Source organism: Sphaerodactylus townsendi, linkage group LG03 (genome assembly GCF_021028975.2).
Source record: "Sphaerodactylus townsendi isolate TG3544 linkage group LG03, MPM_Stown_v2.3, whole genome shotgun sequence".
Taxonomy (NCBI): Eukaryota; Metazoa; Chordata; class Lepidosauria; order Squamata; family Sphaerodactylidae; genus Sphaerodactylus; species Sphaerodactylus townsendi.
This window is the reverse complement of record NC_059427.1, coordinates 148,061,766-148,080,535: the sequence shown is the minus strand read 5'-3', so window position 1 is coordinate 148,080,535 and position 18,770 is coordinate 148,061,766. Positions and strand designations below refer to the sequence as shown.

The following is an 18,770-nucleotide window of genomic DNA, read 5'->3' as shown; positions in this document are numbered from 1 at the left end:
AAGGCTTCGGCAGCAGCTTCCTCATAGGAAAAGCGCCACCTCCTGAAATGATGGGCGGCACTGTGACACCCTCAACCGCGAGCATAGGATTGCCTGGAAAATATGCATCCTGGTCCACGTACTTGCATAAGTCTGCAAAACCTAAAGCAACATGGCTGTTGCCAGAACCTTTGCCAGAACCCATATGGCAAGACATTCTCCCACCAATGCTAACTTGTGAGGTAGACCCAAAACCCAGAGGAGTTTGGGGTGTTTGCAAGGGCAAACCAACCCTGCATGGCTGTCCTGTAAGGATGTGCCTGGGTTCGGGCAGTCATGGTTGCCCTGCCACCTCCATTGGTAGCTGGCCTTCTTGGGGGTCTTGCTTCCTGAAGCATTTCTGCTTGCCGAAAGTGCATTCTTCTGAAGAACTACAGACAGAGAAGCAGATAATGTTGCATTGGCGCAGGCAGCTGTTCCATGAGCAAGGAAAGCATATCACTGAGCTCCATTTCCAAGCTGCTGCAAAGATCTGGGTTAAAACCAAAGCACAAACAAGCAGCTAAAATGGCGCCTTAAAATAACATAGGAAACTGAGTTCAAAGTTCTCTTCCTGTGTGTGAGTGCGCTTCAGGGGCGTAACGAGGCAGCCCTGGGCAAACTGTAGCCCTGGGCAAAACCTGAGTTGGATGCCCCGCCCCACTCCCCCATGGGCGGCCACTCCACCACGACCAAATTTTTTTTTGCACCAGGACATTGGTGCCTGCAGGGGGTGCATGTTTAGATATATCAGCACCAATATTTCAGCGTATCATCAGGAGACTGTCCTTATGCTACTCCTCAAGTTTGGTGAGGTTTGGTTCAAGGAGTCCAAAGTTATGGACTCCCAAAGGGGGTGCCCCATCCTCCATTGTTTCCAATGGGAGCTAATAGGAGATGGGGGCTACAGTTTTGAGGGTCCATAACTTTGGCCCCCCTGAACCAAACTACACCAAACTTGGGGGGTGCCATCATCTCCAGATGATACCCTGAAATTTTGGTGCCGATACATCCAAAAATGCACCCCCTGCAGGAACATCCTAGAAATTTCCCCAAGAATCTTTGTTCTGCATTGAGTTTACTGCATTGCTGTCAATGGGGGTTGCAGGCTGTGGGGGGCACATTTCTGAGGGCACAGTCTCAAAACTTTCAGGGCCTCATCAGGAGACTGTAGCCCCATCTCCTATTAGCTCCCATTGGAAACAATGGGGGATAGGGGCACCCCTTTTGGGAGTCCATAACTTTGGACTCCCTGAACCAAACCTCACCAAACTTGGGGGGTAGCATAAGGACAGTCTTCTGATGATACGCTGAAATCTTGGTGCCGCTAGCCTAAAAACCACGCCCCCTGCAGGCCAAAAATGGAAAACCACTAAAATACCCCAAAACGAACCCAGCATTTTGATGCCCCCCACAAGGTGATGCCCTGGGCAGCTGCCCACCTTGCCCAATGGGCATTACACCAGTGGTGCGCTTACCAATAGAATCTGAGGATATGAGCAACAACACTCACATCCAATCAAAGAGCAGGCTACAGTAAGATCCAATCAGATAAGTGCAAAATTGGCACGGAATTGAAATGTCAAGCCTTCGTGTCTTTGAATCCATGCATGCGTATTTTTAAAAAAGCAAGAGCAAGAGAGAAGAGTTTTCTATGTGGATAAGCCAAAAAAATTATTTTGAACAGCTGGAACATTCTGAGAATGTTAGTAGAGGTACAGTGTGGAACAAAAACCCTAAAATGATTCTTTTCAAAAATGTTTTCAAAACATTTTGTAAACATTCTAAAGCCTTTATGCGGAATGGACCCCTTCATACCTAACTTCTGACTCTCAGACAGATTCCACATGGGCCAAAAACAGCAGTGTGAAAATGGTGTGAAAATGATCTAAAATGGTCTAAAACGGTGAAACAGGGTTTACACCTTTTTCACACCATTTTCACATCACTGTTTTTGGCCAATGCGTAATCAGCTCAGTATTCAAAACCTAACTTCTTCCATCTAGCCACTTTTTCCTCTTAGATCTTTCCACAATAGCCCGTATGGGAATGATTCTGAGCATTTCACCAATCTATTGCTCCATCTATCGGATACATTTCTGTGTATCTGTCACAGAGCAATATAAATTAACTACATGGATAAATAATGAAAACTGAAGCGGGGATGGAGGGGACACAACAGGAAAGAAAGATGTAAACTTGCAACCCTTCCAGATCGTTGTGAAAAGGAATTGTCCCTTCACTCATTGGGTTGTCTCAATTCAAGCTCCTTTTCTTTGCTCCATATAAGTAAACAGGCACTTTGCCATATCATGGGCACAGAAAACAGGAGAAGTGGGCTGCAAATAGGAAAACAAAGTGAGACACCAAAGATCTGTAGCAAAAGCAATTGTGTCCTCCTAAAAGACTTTATCTAATGTATTCAGAAGCGCCAGAGCCAGGCCAGCCCAGGCAACTACCTGGATTCCCTCCAACACAATCCCTGCCTCAAAAGGAGGAGCTACAAGCAATCGTTTGAATTACAGAGTTCAGCAGCTGCCTGAGCAAATTACAGCAGGCAGAGAAGAGAGTGGCAGGAAACGCTCAAAAGATTTTAGTTCTTTCTGCAAGCCAACGGATCTGGTAAGAGCTTCGCTTACTCCATCTCAAGTCAGTAACTGATTGCCCGATAGCTCTGTTCTGTGATCTGGAGGTGGATAATAATCCATTGCTGTGGCCTTTTTTGGTTCTGGAGTGGATTTTTGAAATCCTGAAGTTGCTCTTCCGGTTGTGTTTACTCCCAAACTGTTTGATCTGCGAGAATGAATGGGGAAAGGCTTTCATGGATGACCATCTCCTAAAATTCTGAGCATCAAACTGCCCGTAAAGGCACTCATCAAGCCAAGTTCACAAGTCAACAAATCTTCGGGCATCTTTCTGATGCAACAAGGGACCGGGGGGTGGGGGGGCGGGGGCGGGGAGGGGCATGGTTGGGATTTTAGAATCCCTCCACTGGATGGCACATCCTTGAAGCCTTTCAGGAATGCCATTCAAGAACTGGTGCCAGAGTCAGAGACGTCGTTTGCATTCGTCATGGCCAGCCAGCCATTGTTCTGATTCTCCCAGTGGGTCTTTTGAGGTTAAATGAACCCCACTCACACTGCTCTGACTATTTTGCACCCAGCACTGCTTTGAACTGCTGTGATCTGTTTTTCTTTGGGTTACAGCTTTGCCCACTTGGCTGTTGCCTGCCTGCCTCTGCTGCCTGTAAGGCTTGTCAAACTCCAGGCACATCCACGCTACAGGGGTCAGTGCTATCAGTCACAGACCAGGAAAGGGATTTAGGCGTCTTAGTTGATAGTTCCATGGGAAGGTCAACTCCATGCATGGCAGCTGTGAAAAAGGCAAACTCTATGCTGGGGATCATTAGGAAAGGAGTTGATAATAAAACTACAAGGATTGTCATGCCCTTATATAAAGCAGTGGTGCGACCGCACTTGGAGCACTGTGTTCAGTTCTGGTCGCCGCATCTCAAAAAAAGCGCGGATATTGGAAGAGATAGAAAAGTGTGCAGAGAAGGGCAACGAGAGGATGATTGAAGGGTTGGAGCTTTAACCTTCCTACGCCTTATGGAGGAGAGGCTGCAGCGTAGCCTGGGACTCTTTAGTCTCGAGTAGGAGACGCGTCTGAGGGGGGATATGATTGAAGTCTATAAAATTATGCATTGGGTAGAAAATGTTGACAGAGAGAAATTTTTCTCTCTTTCTCACAATACCAGAACCAGGGGGCATCCATTGAAAATGCTGGGGGGAAGAATTAGGACTAATAATAAAAGGAAACACTTCCTCTTCACGAACGCAAGGTGATGGGTGTTTGGAATATGCTGCCACAGGAGGGGGGGTGATGGCCACTAACCTGGATAGCTTCTTTAAAAAAGGGCTTTGACACATTTATGGAGGAGAAGTCGATCTTTGGCTACGAATCTTGATCCTCCTTGATCTCAGATTGCAAATGCCTTAGCAGACCAGGTGCTCGGGAGCAGCAGCAGCAGCAGAAGGCGATTGCTTTCATATCCTGCATGTGAGCTCCCAAAGGCACCTGGTGGGCCACTGCGAGTAGCAGAATGCTGGACTAGATGGACTCTGGTCTGATCCAGCAGGCTAGTTCTTATGTTCTTATGTTCTTATGTTCATGGTCTGGAGTTCTCCCAGAATTCCAACTGATCTCCAAACTACAAAGATCAGCTCCTCTGGAGAAAATGGCTGCATAGAGGGAGGACTCTGTGGCATCACGTCCCAGCTGAAATTCCCCTCTTTTCCAGACTCTGTCCTTTGCCCCCAGATCTCCAGGACTTTCCCAACCCAGAGTTGGCAACCCTGGCTGTCTGCCTTTTTGGGGACTGCCAGATGCCTTCCTGGGCTGGATCTTCACCTGAAACTTTCACTGTGCTGCAGAAGTGAGCTCTAGTGGGGACATTTTGGACAGAAGAATGGTACCTATCTTAAAGGGGCTCACGGAATTAAGGCACTTAAGGTCTTGAGGAGGAAGAATGTTCATGAGGACTTCATGCGAAACTTCATGCCCCCACAGTGATTGACAGAAATTAATTCTTAGCAATGAAAATTAATTCCCATGAATGAAAATTATGAAGGTCATGAAGGGAAAGTCAGCGCCAGGATCTACCTTATTAGAAACTCAAACCTGGTGGCTTCTGATCTGCATTCTCTTATTCTCTGTTCATTCATTTCTTCCCTGAAGCTTTTGACCATGTGGCTGTTCTTGGCTGCCTTGCTGGGCCTCTACTTCCTTCAGCGGTGGTACCGGGAAAGACAGACTGTGGAGAACCTGGCGAAGAAGTATGTCTTCATCACCGGCTGTGACTCTGGTTTTGGGAACCTGCTTGCCAGGCAGCTGGATCTGAAAGGTATGAAGGTCTTAGCAGGATGTCTCACCCAGAAGGGGGCTGAGGAGCTGGAGAAGGCCACATCTGATCGCTTGAAGACCACCCTCCTGGATGTGACCAGCACTGAGAGTGTTGCTGCGGCCGCCGAGTGGGTGAAAGAATGCGTGGGGGACAAAGGTAATTGGCTTTCGCTTCACTTGAGGCAATGGGCAGAACAATTATTTACCCAAGCTACTGAGTTTCACGACTAGAATGTACAACCAGCCCTTCTTTTGCTACATAGAATTCAGATGTTATGATACCAAGTGTGATTTATACAGCTGGGAAGATTTAAATAGATATTTTCGTGAGTTTTTAAAAAATGGGTTGATTTTTAATGCTTCCCCTCTCCCTTGCCTATGAAATCATAGACCAAGCTATTTGTGTATTGTATTATATGGTGGAGGTTCGTGTGTGAGTGTGCTTTACAAAGCAGTAGTGGGGGGGAACATACTCCAAAAATTAACACACATTAAAAGCAACACTGTCTGTGTGTACAACACGTAAAACTAATTGTTTCACTCCATGGCAACAAAATGTGTCAGTAACTAAGGGTGAGGCAAGAGTAATTGTACAATGTTAGAAAATTAGACACAGTCGGGTGCTGTGTGGTTTCCGGGCTGTCTGGCCGTGTTCTAGCAGCATTCTCTCCTGACGTTTCGCCTGCATCTGTGGCTGGCATCTTCAGAGGATCTAATGCCAGCCACAGATGCGAAGCTAAAATCCAGAGAAAATGCGTCTCTTCATGCCAAACAAACTACAAGTGATTCGGCTGTGAAAGTAGCCGACAATACATTAGACACAGTCGTCTGGAATTCAGGATGTTAGTAGCCATTCCTGAAGTAGTATATGTGCTATGGAGTAAGCTGGTTGTCTGTAATCACCAAACACTAAATATATGCATATATTGTTTCCTCACATAGGTCTCTGGGGCGTAGTAAATAATGCAGGTGTAGGTACACCAGTGGGTCCCAATGAGTGGATGACTAAGGAAGACTTCATGAAAATCATAAGTGTCAACTTGCTTGGGGTAATTGATGTGACACTGAAGATGTTGCCCCTGGTGAAGAGAGCCAGAGGACGAGTGGTCAATGTGGCCAGCGTGATGGGAAGACTAGCGTGCTTTGGGGGAGGTTACTGCCCAGCCAAGTTCGGTGTAGAAGGGTTCTCTGACAGTCTGAGGTAAAATATCAACTCCGCAATTTGATCTTTGGGCTGGTAAGTGCTTATTCAGGTAAATCTGACATAAAGAGATCACTGAGCTACACAGGTAGCGCAATCCAGAAAGGGGGGCCAAATCCCCCTCTGGAAACGGTGCAGGCTTATGCCAGCAGATCTGCCCTCCCCAGGGTATGTATCCTGGGAGAGGGGAAAATCCACCAGCACCCAGCCACTGCTGGGCCCCCAGACACTCAGCTGCAGTGCCAGCTGTCCGTTGGTGCTCCCATGCTGTCCCGCATCGTGCCAGCATGGTGGGGGTGTGGCGAGGGCATTCCTAGGGGTGGAGCTGACCGTAGTTGGTTTCCACCACCTGTTTAGCCCTGCTTGCCCTGGCAAGCCCAGCCTTGGAGATATGCCATGTTTTCTGCAGTGTATCTCTGCTTTCCCCTTGGGGGATTTTCAGGTAGGTATTTTCTTTTTTTTTTACTTTTTGAGCTTCTCGCACTGTGGGAAAGCTCTTTGGAGGGGGCAGGGCAGGGCCAGAGTGGTGCCATCCCTGCCCACCAACCCAGTTTGGCTTGAGCTGTAAAACAAAACAGATCCTGAGGAGGAAGGATGTTCATGAGGACTTCATGAGAAACTTCAAGCAGATGCCCCCCACAGCTTAAGACACAAGTGACATATCTAGTCTTCATCCAAGTCTTCATCCACAATAGATCGGCATAATGTTATACTACCATAGGAGCTTCTGATGGTACAGGGAACAGAAAGTTGGCTGATGCAGTGAAAATGGTGCCAATATGGGTGGGACCTTCAAAGATGAACACTCTCCCATCCCTACAGCATGCAAAAGTGCTTTGAGATCAATCTTTTTAGAAAGACCTTATCAAACCAGTGGAAAAGCCAGAAAGTAGTCAGAGGATAACATCACATCACAAGTAAGAGTTATGACTTGAACTCTCTCTTCAGGGCAAGGTTTTTGTGTACACTTAATCCTGTCAGGAAGGGTATGAGAGAAGCATTGTGCAAGTTGATTTGGAAGGAGACAAGTCCAGACATATTTCTTTTTCATCAGTACACTGAGTCAATGCTAAGGATAGGCTCCTCAAATTTGGCACTGAAATGCTAAGTGCCCTAAGGTTTGGCTGAGATGGGTAGAGGTGCCACTGTCTTCCAAAGAGAGTCCCCTTGGCACACCATGGGTCAGTTTTGCAACAGCTATACCTGTAAAAATCATGTTGAGGCTACGTGGCAATTAACCCCAAAAGAATCACGAAAACAGTCTGCTTGAAATTTATTAGACTTGATGTCATATATAAACAAAATAAATAGGTTACTGCTCCTTTAAAAGGCTAAAGTATGGCAGCAGTATTTATATAAAATGCAATAACTCATAAAACATTATGATCGTTAACAATATACGGGATAACCCTTTATACAGCCAGCCACGTAAGGCTTACCAACATCCAAGCAAGAATACAAAGCAAGAATACAAAGTTAAGTATTAAACTCCAATGACATGGCAGATGGGCGGGCAGGATCTGAATTCGGCATGTCATATGGATGGGCGGACAGGGCAGCCATAAGGATGTGACATGGTGGAATATTAAAATATCCAATAAAACTAAATAGAATTTTAAAAACACAAACTTATAAAAATATGCTACTACAATCTTTAAATAATCAAATCAGACTAGTTAAAATAAGATCAATGAGAAAGCTGTTGGGTGGCAACCTTCTTAGGGATCTCAGGAGAAGGATCGTTGAGCTGGCTAGGACGCAGAACTGGATGGAACATAGACAACCCGTTTTTTGGTGTGGGACAGTAGTGGTGGAACTGCTGGGTGCATGGACAGACAGGGCATTTGGGCATCCAGACGGATGTGGGACGGGACGGAGTGGGCGGACCTCGACAGTTGTGGAGTCAAATACCTGGCTGTGTGTACACTATTCTTGTTATTATATGAGCTAACCCTTTATAGAAGGAACCACAAACATTAGTTAGGTTATAGCCATAGACAGAACCAAACTTAACATTAGTTAGGTTCTAGTGTTGGAATAAGCGACTTCTGCATGCCTGAACACTGGGGGGTGCTGTGTATCTCACTCTATCTGTGATGTTGCCTCTCTTGTTTGCCCTCCTTGTCTGACCCAGGAGACCGCCCACTAACTTCCTTTCTTCCCCATGCTGGTTTCACTTCTGTTCTAGCCTTTGACCTGAGCGCACGGTCAATGGCAGCCTGCTCAGTGGGGCTTTCCCACTGTAGCATCCTCTCACCTGCACACACGTGATGGCGCGGTAGAGTGCCCACTTGTTCAAAGGGAAAGTATTCTTTAGACTAGGGTTTCTTTCTATCTACCTTTTTCTGGAACAAAGCTGTGAACTGGAGATGCTTGAATAAATGTAAGTTTTACCTTTTACATGCATCTCTTGAGAAGTTTCTATAAACTGCACTCACGCACCCCACTGGGCAGATCCAAAATTCTAAACTAAATCTAACATCTAGCCCTGTAAGACTTAGCAACAACCAAGCAAGAATACAAAGCAGACAGCATTCCAGACTCCTTCACTGTTTCAAAACCATGTATCTTTCATCATAGCTGGATTGTAAGAGCTAAATGCTAATCATAAGAGGGCATGAAGACTTTTCTCAGAGGCAGTTGGTTATTTCATGTATTGTTAACGAGGGGCACCTACTGGGGGTCCCTGGCCCGAGACAGGTCCAGCTGGCTTCCTGTTCCGCACCTGATGGAATGAGCTCCCTAGCAAGATCAGGGCCCTGCGAACATAACTGAATTCCGCAGGGCCTGCATGATAGAGCTCTTCCACCGGGCTTTTATCGGTTTCCGGCAGGCCTGAGCATATTACAGTTAGCCACCCGTGGGTGTCATTTGTATGTTTTAGCACCATCTGTTCTTAGTATGTTGCAGTTATATCCTAAACAGGTTGTTATTTGTTTTGTTTAATTGCTTTTAAGCCGATTATGTGGTATTATATTGTTTTTAAATATTGTTGTTTGTTGTCCTGAGCCCCTCGAGGGAGGGCAGGGTATAAACAAACAAACAAACAAACAAATATAGTTTGGGTGCTGTGTGGTTTCCGGGCTGTATGGCCGTGTTCTAGCAGCATTCTCTCCTGACGTTTCGCCTTCACCTGTGGTATCTTAGCCTGCGAAGCGTCAGGAAGAATGCTGCCATGCAACCATAACCGAGCCACAAGCTCATTCAACCCGTGAAAGCCTTCGACAATACATTAAACAAATATAGTGTATGGTAGAGTCTAAAAGAGTGGTACAGTCTCTGAAACTGTAACAGAATTAAGTGGAAAACTAAGACATTACGACTATGTGTCTTCCGTTGAAACCAATGGAACCACAATAAATGTCATAATAAAAACAGAACTGATTTTCCGTGTATTGTCGAAGGCCAGAATCAACCGTCTATTGTGAGTTTTCCAAGCTGAGTGCCCGTGGTCTGATACTTTTGCTCCTAACATTCTGCCTGTATTCGTGGCTGGCATCTTCAGAGTCATGTCCAGACCATGGCCACACAGACCAAAGGTCACACATATCAGCCAAACCAGTTTTCAATAGGGGATACCCTTTCTTGATCTTTTGATTCCAATCCAGGCGGGACATGCGTTCTTTTGGAGTCCGCGTCAGCATTGTCGAGCCTGGCGCTTTTGAAACGGCCATACTGCGCACTGTAGAAGATGGCTTCAAGGAGGCGTGGAATCGGGCACCTTCCAACATCAAAGAACAATATGGGCAGCAGTATTTTGAGGCGTGTAAGTTCTAAGGGGTAAAATGTCTCTTGTGTTGTTTTGGGGATTGCTGGTGGATATCAAGTAAAGGAGTTGTAAAGTAGGAGCTGCTATGGTGCGTAGAGTGAATGGGTAGTATCTGAAGGAGCTGGATTCAAGTTCCCACACGACCCTGAAACTTACTGGGCCTATCACTTTCTGTTAGCCCATTGTGAGCATAAATTGGAGAAATGGAGAACTATGTTATGCCACCATGGAAGAAAAGCAAGATAAAAATGTACTAGATAGAAAGACCAAACATTCTCAGACCCACAGAAGTTTTAGGGTTGATGCATCAAAAATAGTCCCAGAGGCATCCTCCTTGAGTCAGGAATATTTTAAAAAATGTGAAGGAGCTAGTTTGTCCCTTGTGAAATGGAGAAGCATTCCTTCTCTTTTTAACTTGAGACACTTTCCTTCCCAGCTCTCAGATAGGGATTAGTTTTATTGTGGCTCCCCAGAGAGACACGCAACAAAGTGTCCTGCTTAACTAGGCATTTAGTAGGGAAGGACGGATGCCAAAGGCATTTAAACCCTTGGGAGATACGACACCACAGACAGAGGAGCATTCACTCCTTCTTTTAGCTCAGGGGTCTGCAACCTGCGGCTCTCCAGATGTTCATGGGTTACAATTCCCATCAGCCCCTGCCAGCATGACCAATTGGCCATGCTGGCAGGGGCTGATGGGATTTGTAGCCCGTGAACATCTGGAGTGCCTCAGGTTGCAGACCCCTGTTTTAGCTTTAAAAAGTGGTCTTCCCACAATTTTGTGAGGATCAATAAGGGGGCCAAAACCGTATTCACTTCAATATGTCTACCATGGACTTGATACCTGACATCTTCAGCAAGCACTCCAGAACGCATGCCTCCGCTAAAAAGAGTGGGCCTAATTATTTGCTAATTAGTAGGCTTTAAAGTTGCAGCACTTTATGCCTGGTTTGCACTTTGTATTAATTGGTCAGTTCACTTAAAGAAAATGGTGCAAATTCACATGTTAGTAGGGAATCCATTCTCATTGGCCTTGAGCACGTGACAGGAAAACTATGATATCATTCCCCTATCCCCACCCTGTCTACTCTTTTAATTGGTTAATATACCATCCTTGTCTAGCTAAATCCTTAAAATCAGCTGGAAAAGATAACTTTTGACCATCAAATAACATGAAAGATTGTCCCACTTCCTATAATAGTATGTGAGCTGGGAAGGGAAGGGGTATAATATCAGAGGCCCTTTCCTCACGAGCCAATAACAGCGCCCTAGGGACGGCAAAAACGTGCGAAACCGCCATTTTCCCATTTTGGAAAACAGCGTGCGAACGGCAGCGGCTGGAAAGCGCCATCCCCCCCTTTCCCGAATGACGTACCTTCCCTGCGACCTTCCGGCACATCGCCCAGGCCTGGGTGACACGCCCCCCTGCCCTGCGACTCCAAAGCTTTCATGCCGCAGGCAGGGGCGTATCTGAGGCCTGGCTGACGCGCCTGAAGGTCGCAGGGAAAGCATCGTCGATTAAATTTAATGAAGCGCAGCGCTGCGCCGTCTTCCCTGCCTTTACCGGGACCATTCATGCGAACGGTGGCCAGAGTGCGATGTCGGCGTTATTACCATGGCGCACTAGCGTGGCCGTGCGGAAACGGCCATAGAGTCCATCTTCCAAAGCAGCCATTTTCTTTAAGTGAACTAATCTCTATTGCCTGGAGATGAGAGGTAATAGTATGAGATCTCTAGCCACTACCTGGAGGTTGGCAGTAAGGAGCATGAGCCTTACTGGCATGTAAACAAATGTAAATAAATGCTGCTCTTTTGGTTTCCAAAAATTGCAGATTGTCTCCTTTGTGGCAGAAATTACTTGTCTTATGCTTCGTATTTCTCACATACAGATCACAGAAATTTGGTAGAACTCCTTCAAACTGGAAGCAAGAATCTCTACATGGTCACTGATTCCATAGAACATGCGTTGACATCCTGCCTTCCCCGCACACGTTACGCTGCAGGGTGGGATGCTAAGCTCTTCTACATTCCTGCCTCCTACTTACCAACTACAGTAGCTGACTATATATTGACCCGCAAACAGCCCGAGCCAGCACAGAAGATTTAGTTTATTTTCTAGAACAAGCCAATAAACTGTGGAATGGATACAACCGAAAATGAATCTTTTGAAACACTTCTACAATGAAGCAGAACCGAACAAACACATTTAAAAATTATTTTGTTTTTGTATGGTTGCATCACCCTGCTTATTCACATACATACATACATACATAAAACCTTTATTAGGCATAATACCAATATAACAACCAGCATTATCCAGACAAATGTTCCCTACATAAAACCATCACAGGTATTATTCCAAAGTTCCTAAAAGGAACCTAGCGACAGAATTTAAAATCACAGAAGAAGAGTTGTTTAGTAGGAATGCAACCTTCCCAGCAACAGAGTATTCCTTAAACTTAGCAGGAAGAAGAGTCAAAAGCCTGGTCCTAGCTTCTTCGTATTTGGGGCAATTAAGCATTATATGTTTATTTATTTATTTATTTATTTGTTCCACTTTTATACCGCCCTCCCCCGAAGGGCTCAGGGCGGTTTACAACATAATACATACAAGTGGATAAATAAGATAAAATACTAAAATTTATGCAAGTTAAAATGCAGCACTCCAAGCTTATAAATGTTTAAAACAGATGGCGTTCAACCTTTCACTCCTCTGACTCTGAGGGGGGAACAGCGGATCTCAGTTGTTAATGGGCACCTATCAGCAGCCGGCCTCCCCAAAAGCCCGGCGGAATAACTCGGTCTTACAGGCCCTGCGGAATTCACTGAGGTCCCGCAGGGCCCGGACAGCTGGCGGGAGAGCATTCCACCAGGCAGGGGCCAGGGCCGTAAAAGCCCTGGCCCTAGTGGAGGCCAGCCGCATCATAGAGGGGGCGGGGACCTCCAGTAGATTGGCCTCTGCCGAACGCAGAGACCGACGTGGGACATAAGGGGCCAGACGGTCCCTAAGGTACGAAGGTCCCAGACCGCGTAAGGCCTTAAAGGTTAACACCAATACCTTGCACCACTATAGAACAGTGGGGGCATTTCCGCTCTTGCGAGTCAATTTTAAGAAACCTCCCTTGGAGTACAGATTCACATTATTTAGTGAATAACACGCTTATTCACATTATTACCTTATTCTCCAGTCATTCTGCCGAGAAACCTCACACCTAGAAAGGATAGCTGCACTTACACCCTGTAAATGGTCATTTACACACACGTGGTCTCCTTTGCTTTGAGTGTGCATTCCCTTCAGGTTTGATTCACACTTATGGACACTCTTCCCTTTTTTCAGTACTCGCCCCATTTCAGATTTTAAAAATTCTGCTGTTTCCAAAACCTCTTTAAGTGTGACATTTCGTCTCCCTTCTGAGAGACAGCAAAGGAAAGCCATTTGTATTAATATTTCCTTGGGTTTTCTAGTTCCTCCCCACTTTTCCCCTCACTACCAGCCACTATTTCTGGATGTCACAAATATTACACCCATGCGTACTCCAACTCACTAGGTGAGTAACATTTCAACATTATCTTACAATCATAAATATACAAGAAAGATTTTTGTAAGTCAGTACACCGTCAGGTATGGCTATAAAACCTCTAGATTAGGTTTTTATTTCGGCAGTCCTTTGTCAAGCCAATCTGAAATGTACAAATACAAATGTCCATAAATAAAAGTCTATCTAATCCTTTCATTTTCATATAATTAAACAAAAACCCAAAGAACCCTCCCAATACACTTACAATTGTTGTATAAAGTATTCTTTTTCCTTACTCCTCTAGGAGCACAACTGTTTTTTCTTACACTATATACAAAAATAAAACATTAATATTATTCAACATTAAACCTAAATTTTCATATAAATAATAATACAACATTTTTCATTGTAAAGGCTGGCTGTGCTCTTGCTCCTGTCTGACTTCTTTTTATCATCTCCCCCTGCGCCACTGCCAAGGGCCACCCCCTTTTCTCCTTCCTGAGCCTCCAGCAAAATCCTTCTGTTGCTCTTTCCAAGCTGGTTTGCTCTTAATTGCCTTTCCATTCTCGTTTCCCCCCAGCTGCAGCGGCCTTCTTCCCTCCCTCCCTCTCGTGCCTCCAATGCTTCTCTTGCTTTTTCTGAGCCAGCATGTGGGCCGGCCAATGAAAAAGAAAATAAGGGGAAAGATTACTGATACTGAAATCCAGTTGTGAACAGACAATCAGTTTTCCAGGTCCCAACTGGAGGTTGGTAACCCTAGGCCTAGCAGCTGTTGGAGAAACGACAGCCTGCTAAAAATCCAGTTAGTGCAATAGCCCACATCGCACTGCCAAAACCTGAAGGTTGAGATTCTCGAAAGTCCAAACCCTGGTGACGGCGCACGGTAACTCCATGTGAGCCATCTAACGGGGCAGTCAGGAACGGGTTGATGGAGCCCAGACTTCCACCTGAAGTAGGGGCTTCTCCTCCTGCTGCGCTGCCAAGTGAGATCCGAGGTCCCTCTGCTGGGTCAGAGGCTGAATGATGTTCCTGTCAAATCATCAGGAATGGGGTGCCCCAAATCTGCGGCTGCAGACGCACCCCCCCTAGTAGTTTATTGGTATTGAGATCTTCTCTGGTCAATGCCAGAACTAAGATTTGCCCGCGCAAACCCCTATAGTTAAAGCAGAGTGCACCCCCCCCCCATCGTGGGAATGTGCACCCAAAAGAACTGCAAATCAGATAACAGTGAAGACAGCCAGACACTGACCTTGGGCAGCACCTGGTACAGTATAATATCATACAAAAGCAGAGAAAAGTCAGTTAGAAATGCAATTAACCCATTCCTCCACCCTCAGCATCCAGAAAGCAGCAAAAGCAAATCCCTTAAATAACAGGCCTCCTGACAGTGACATTCCTACACCACAGTGTTTAGAACTACTTAACAACCGGCTCTTTTTGTGCCTAGTTTAATCTCATTCACTTAAATGGTCTATCTCATTATAAAAATTCTGGTGATTGTACCTATATATCTTCAATAGGGAACAGTATAATAGACTATATCCTAGTCTCACAGGCGATCGTTCAGAGAATTGTGAGGTTACTGGTTTACTTTCAAATATGGAGTGACCATATGCCACTATTGGCCATTATTCCAATAATTCAACCAGGTCTTGACAATGGTTTATTCATGGAATTAGATGGAATGTGTTTATTTAAGCCAAAGTGCAACATTTAATAACTACTTCAGAGATCAGAACAATTGGAGCAAAAATTCTAACAACATCTCCGCATGGACTTTTACTATCTAAATACATGAGGGAGAGTAATTCCAAACTTTATTTGGCCTTCCTAGACTTAAAGGGAGCATTTGATTTAGTTTCCAGAGAACTTCTTTGGTATAAACTGGAAAAACTAGGGATTGAAAACCGACTCCTCTTCCTTTTAAAATCCCTACATAAAGATACCAACTGCCAGATCAAATGTGATAATGCTGAGAAATTGACTCCAAAAATTATGGGGCAAAACAAGAGTCAAACAAAGACGCGTCCTGGCACCAACTTTATTCAATCTCTTCATCTGGCAGAGACTTTGAGTGAGGCTGGTTCTCATAGTCCAACTTTAGGCAACAGGAAAGTGCATTTATTATTATACGCTGATGATGCAATTTTGATATCATGAACCCAGATTGGTCTGAAACGCCTTCTTGACAAATGCTATGAATATTGTGCCTTAAATCATTTGGAAATCAACCCCACAAAGTCTAAAATAATGGTTTGTGCTAATACCTTCAAACTCTCTAACTGGTTCCTTAATGGCAATAAACTTGAACAGATTAAGCACTATAAATAAAAAAGGCAAAGTTTCCCCTTTAGTCGTATCCGACCCTGGGGTACCACTGCAAGCAGTGATTTTATAGACAAGCCAGTTTTTGTGGGATAATTTGCCATTGCTTTCCCTGGCTATTCTTTACCCTCTAGCTATGAGCTAGCTACTCATTTTACCGACCAAGAAATAAATGGATGGATGGATGGATGGATGGATGGATGGATGGATGGATGGATGGATGGATGGATGGATGGATGGATGGATGGATGGATGGATGGATGGATGGATGGATGGATGGATGGATGGATGGATGGATGGATGGATGGATGGATGGATGGCTGAGTTGACCATGAGCCAGCTGCCATGATATCTGACCCACAGGGGGCTCAAGCTCCTGACCATGTGAGTGGCAGTGCAAGCACTTAACCACTCTGCCACATGGCTCTTTAAGCACTATAAATACTTAGGACTAAATTTTCATTATAAAGCCAACTAGGCTAACCATTGTGATACGGTATTGAAAGAATGTCACACCTAAACGGCAGCGGTACTAAAATTTCACTTTTCCAAAAGACAAGGGTATATACCAGCGGCACTTGAAGTATTTAAAACAAAAGTTATTCAGCATCTCATGTATGGCATACCTATCTGGATGAAAGCTTGGAGTAAATCAGTTAAAGAGTGCAGTCTGTTTTTCTTTATAAAGTGTTTGGGGCTCCACACTCTGTTCCTTATTCTGTCCTATGTTTGGAAGCAGGCCTGAGTTTATGGGAAACCAAGGCCTAGTTAACTACCCTGAAATTCTGTCTGAGATTTTGCTTTAATGCAGAAGAGAACAGCTTAATCCAACTTGCAAAGTCTGATCTGATTATTTCTAACTGGTGATCCAACATCATTAAATCTCTAGGTTTTTCTTTGGAAGCATTCTATATGCTTAATCCAAACCAGACCTTCAATATACTTAAAACAAGACTGCTGGACAAGGAACAACTACTTTTAGCATCGGCAAACAGATCGTGCTCTCTATATCACAATATAGTCCCAACACATCGGCAGCTGGCACATTATATTGATCTAGTACTGGACTCAAGGCAGAGATGGGCCTTAACCCGTGCTAGATGCAACGTGTTTCCATCACTTTCCATACTACTCAATGACAGACTTTGCCCACATTGCTCGAACCAAGTAGAAACTTTAAATCACCTGATCTCCTTCTGTCCTCAGTACTCAAGTATCAGATATTTATTACCACAACCTACTTATAATAAAGCACTAACTTTCTCAGCCAATTTGGGAATGAACTTACTTCTAAACAGTAAAAAAAACAGAGACACTGGAAAAGACTGCAAAATTTCTCCTGCAAGTGATTGCCATACAAACTCCAGAAAAGCAGAAGGGAACATGATTTGTTTTTAATACCTATTTTTTTATATATTTATTTTTATATGCCTAATAAAGGTTGTTATTTATTTATTTATTTATTTATTTATTTATTTATTTATTTATTTATTTATTTATTATTTAGATTTTTATACCGCCCAATCCCCGAAGGGCTCTGGGCGGTCTACAACATAAAATACAATTAAAACATTAGTTAAAAACAATTTAAGGCAGCGATAATAACAACAAGAGGCGTCCGGCAACCCCACTTTTAAAAATCATCCCTAGGAGGGAGGGACGGCGAGTCCCATTTGTTGGAAAAAAACAGAGAGGGGGGCGCCATCAGCGGCTGAGTCCCTCCAAAGGCCAGTGAACAACTCAAGTCTTACAGGCCCTGCAGAACTCACCAAGGTCCCGCAGGGCCTGGACAGTTGGAGGAAGGGTGTTCCACCAGGCTGGGGCCAGAGCCATAAAGGCCCTGGCCCGCGTGGAGGCCAGCCGCATCATCGAGGGGCCAGGGACCACCAACAGATTGGCCTCTGCCGAACGGAGAGGCCGCGTAGGGACGTAACACCTGAAACACCTGTTATAGTAGTAGTAACCGGCTCTGGACAAATTTGCTTCTGTTTCTCCAGAAACTATCTGCTTCTTCAAGACCACCTGTCAGGGGAAGGTGGAGCTCCCCAGTTCAAGCCACACACAATCATTCCCCAGAAGCACCCATAGCTCTGGTTTTTTAGAAGCATACAAGTGCAACTGCAGTAACATGTTTTTAAAATTGACACCTCTCACATTAGAAAGCTACCTGCAGAGGGTTGTTGAAATATGAGAGAAATAGCAACCTTTCCTTTCCTTCATACAGCTGTGCTGATTGGGTTCAGCCAGCGTCACAAAGCACAAAGTATTTCCTCTTGGTCTTCTCTCAATTCCTTCATAGAACCAGGCAGCCTTGAAAAGGGAGAAACCAGGATAAAATAGACCTGGATTGTAAGATACGGATTGTAACCAGGGCCCTTTCCCCACTCACCTTTGCCCGAGGTTTGCTGCGGGCAATTCCCGGCGCGCGCCCTGGCTTCCCCACGACCCAGCTCTGTGCGGGGGGTGGAGTCAAACGCTCATTTCAAAAGGCGCCAGGAATTCCGTGCGTCGAGGGGGGGGGCAGCGTCGGGGCAGCTGCATTCTCGCCGCCCCTGAAGTGGGGAAGGCAGCTGGACCCCGCGCTACTTGAGGAGAGTAGCGCGGGGCTTAAGGAAAGTGGGGAAAGGGCCCAGGTATAATTGTGCCACGCAGAAACAGCCTTGGAGGGGATTCTTCCTCCCCATGGAAAAGAACACATGGATGGGCATATCCCCATGCTTATCCCAGACATTTGGGGAACTAGTCTTAGAAAAATCACTTCAGGTGTTCTCCAATTTGCAGCTCTATTCCCGTGACATAGGCAAACAATAGACACTTTTATTCCATTACACATAGCAGAGAAAAGGTGCAGTGATTGCAGTTCTAAAAAATGAAGGGTGAAGGGAGGGCACAGCACGGTTTGCAATTGAGAGAAAGCATGCCCTCCCTGAAGAATTTTTGCCAATGAGTGCTCAAGTAGATATCAGTGGGAGGAGCTGTTTGAAACTGTCTCTGTACGAGTCAGATTTCAGCAACTGCCTCAAGCCATTCCAGTGCC

At 45.2% G+C, this 18,770-nt stretch overlaps 1 protein-coding gene across 1 annotated transcript; it reads left to right on the top strand.

The window, feature by feature from the left end:
* The first annotated feature begins 2,521 nt into the window (after positions 1-2,521).
* Positions 2,522-12,035, top strand: LOC125430298 (17-beta-hydroxysteroid dehydrogenase type 6-like). The gene is made up of 5 exons (XM_048492220.1): positions 2,522-2,640; positions 4,756-5,077; positions 5,863-6,121; positions 9,730-9,887; positions 11,780-12,035. The coding sequence occupies exons 2-5, from the start codon at positions 4,765-4,767 to the stop codon at positions 11,995-11,997; spliced, it is 948 nt and encodes a 315-aa protein (XP_048348177.1). The 5' UTR covers positions 2,522-2,640; positions 4,756-4,764; the 3' UTR covers positions 11,998-12,035.
* Positions 12,036-18,770: the final 6,735 nt, after the last annotated feature.

Bases quoted from the DNA above. Each gene is read 5' to 3' on its own strand.
- LOC125430298 (XM_048492220.1), top strand. From the start codon at position 4,765: ATGTGGCTGTTCTTGGCTGCCTTGCTGGGCCTCTACTTCCTTCAGCGG. The intron at 5,078-5,862 runs GTAATTGGCTTT...TTCCTCACATAG, and splicing joins AGAATGCGTGGGGGACAAAG to GTCTCTGGGGCGTAGTAAAT. The intron at 6,122-9,729 runs GTAAAATATCAA...ATTCCAATCCAG, and splicing joins GGGTTCTCTGACAGTCTGAG to GCGGGACATGCGTTCTTTTG.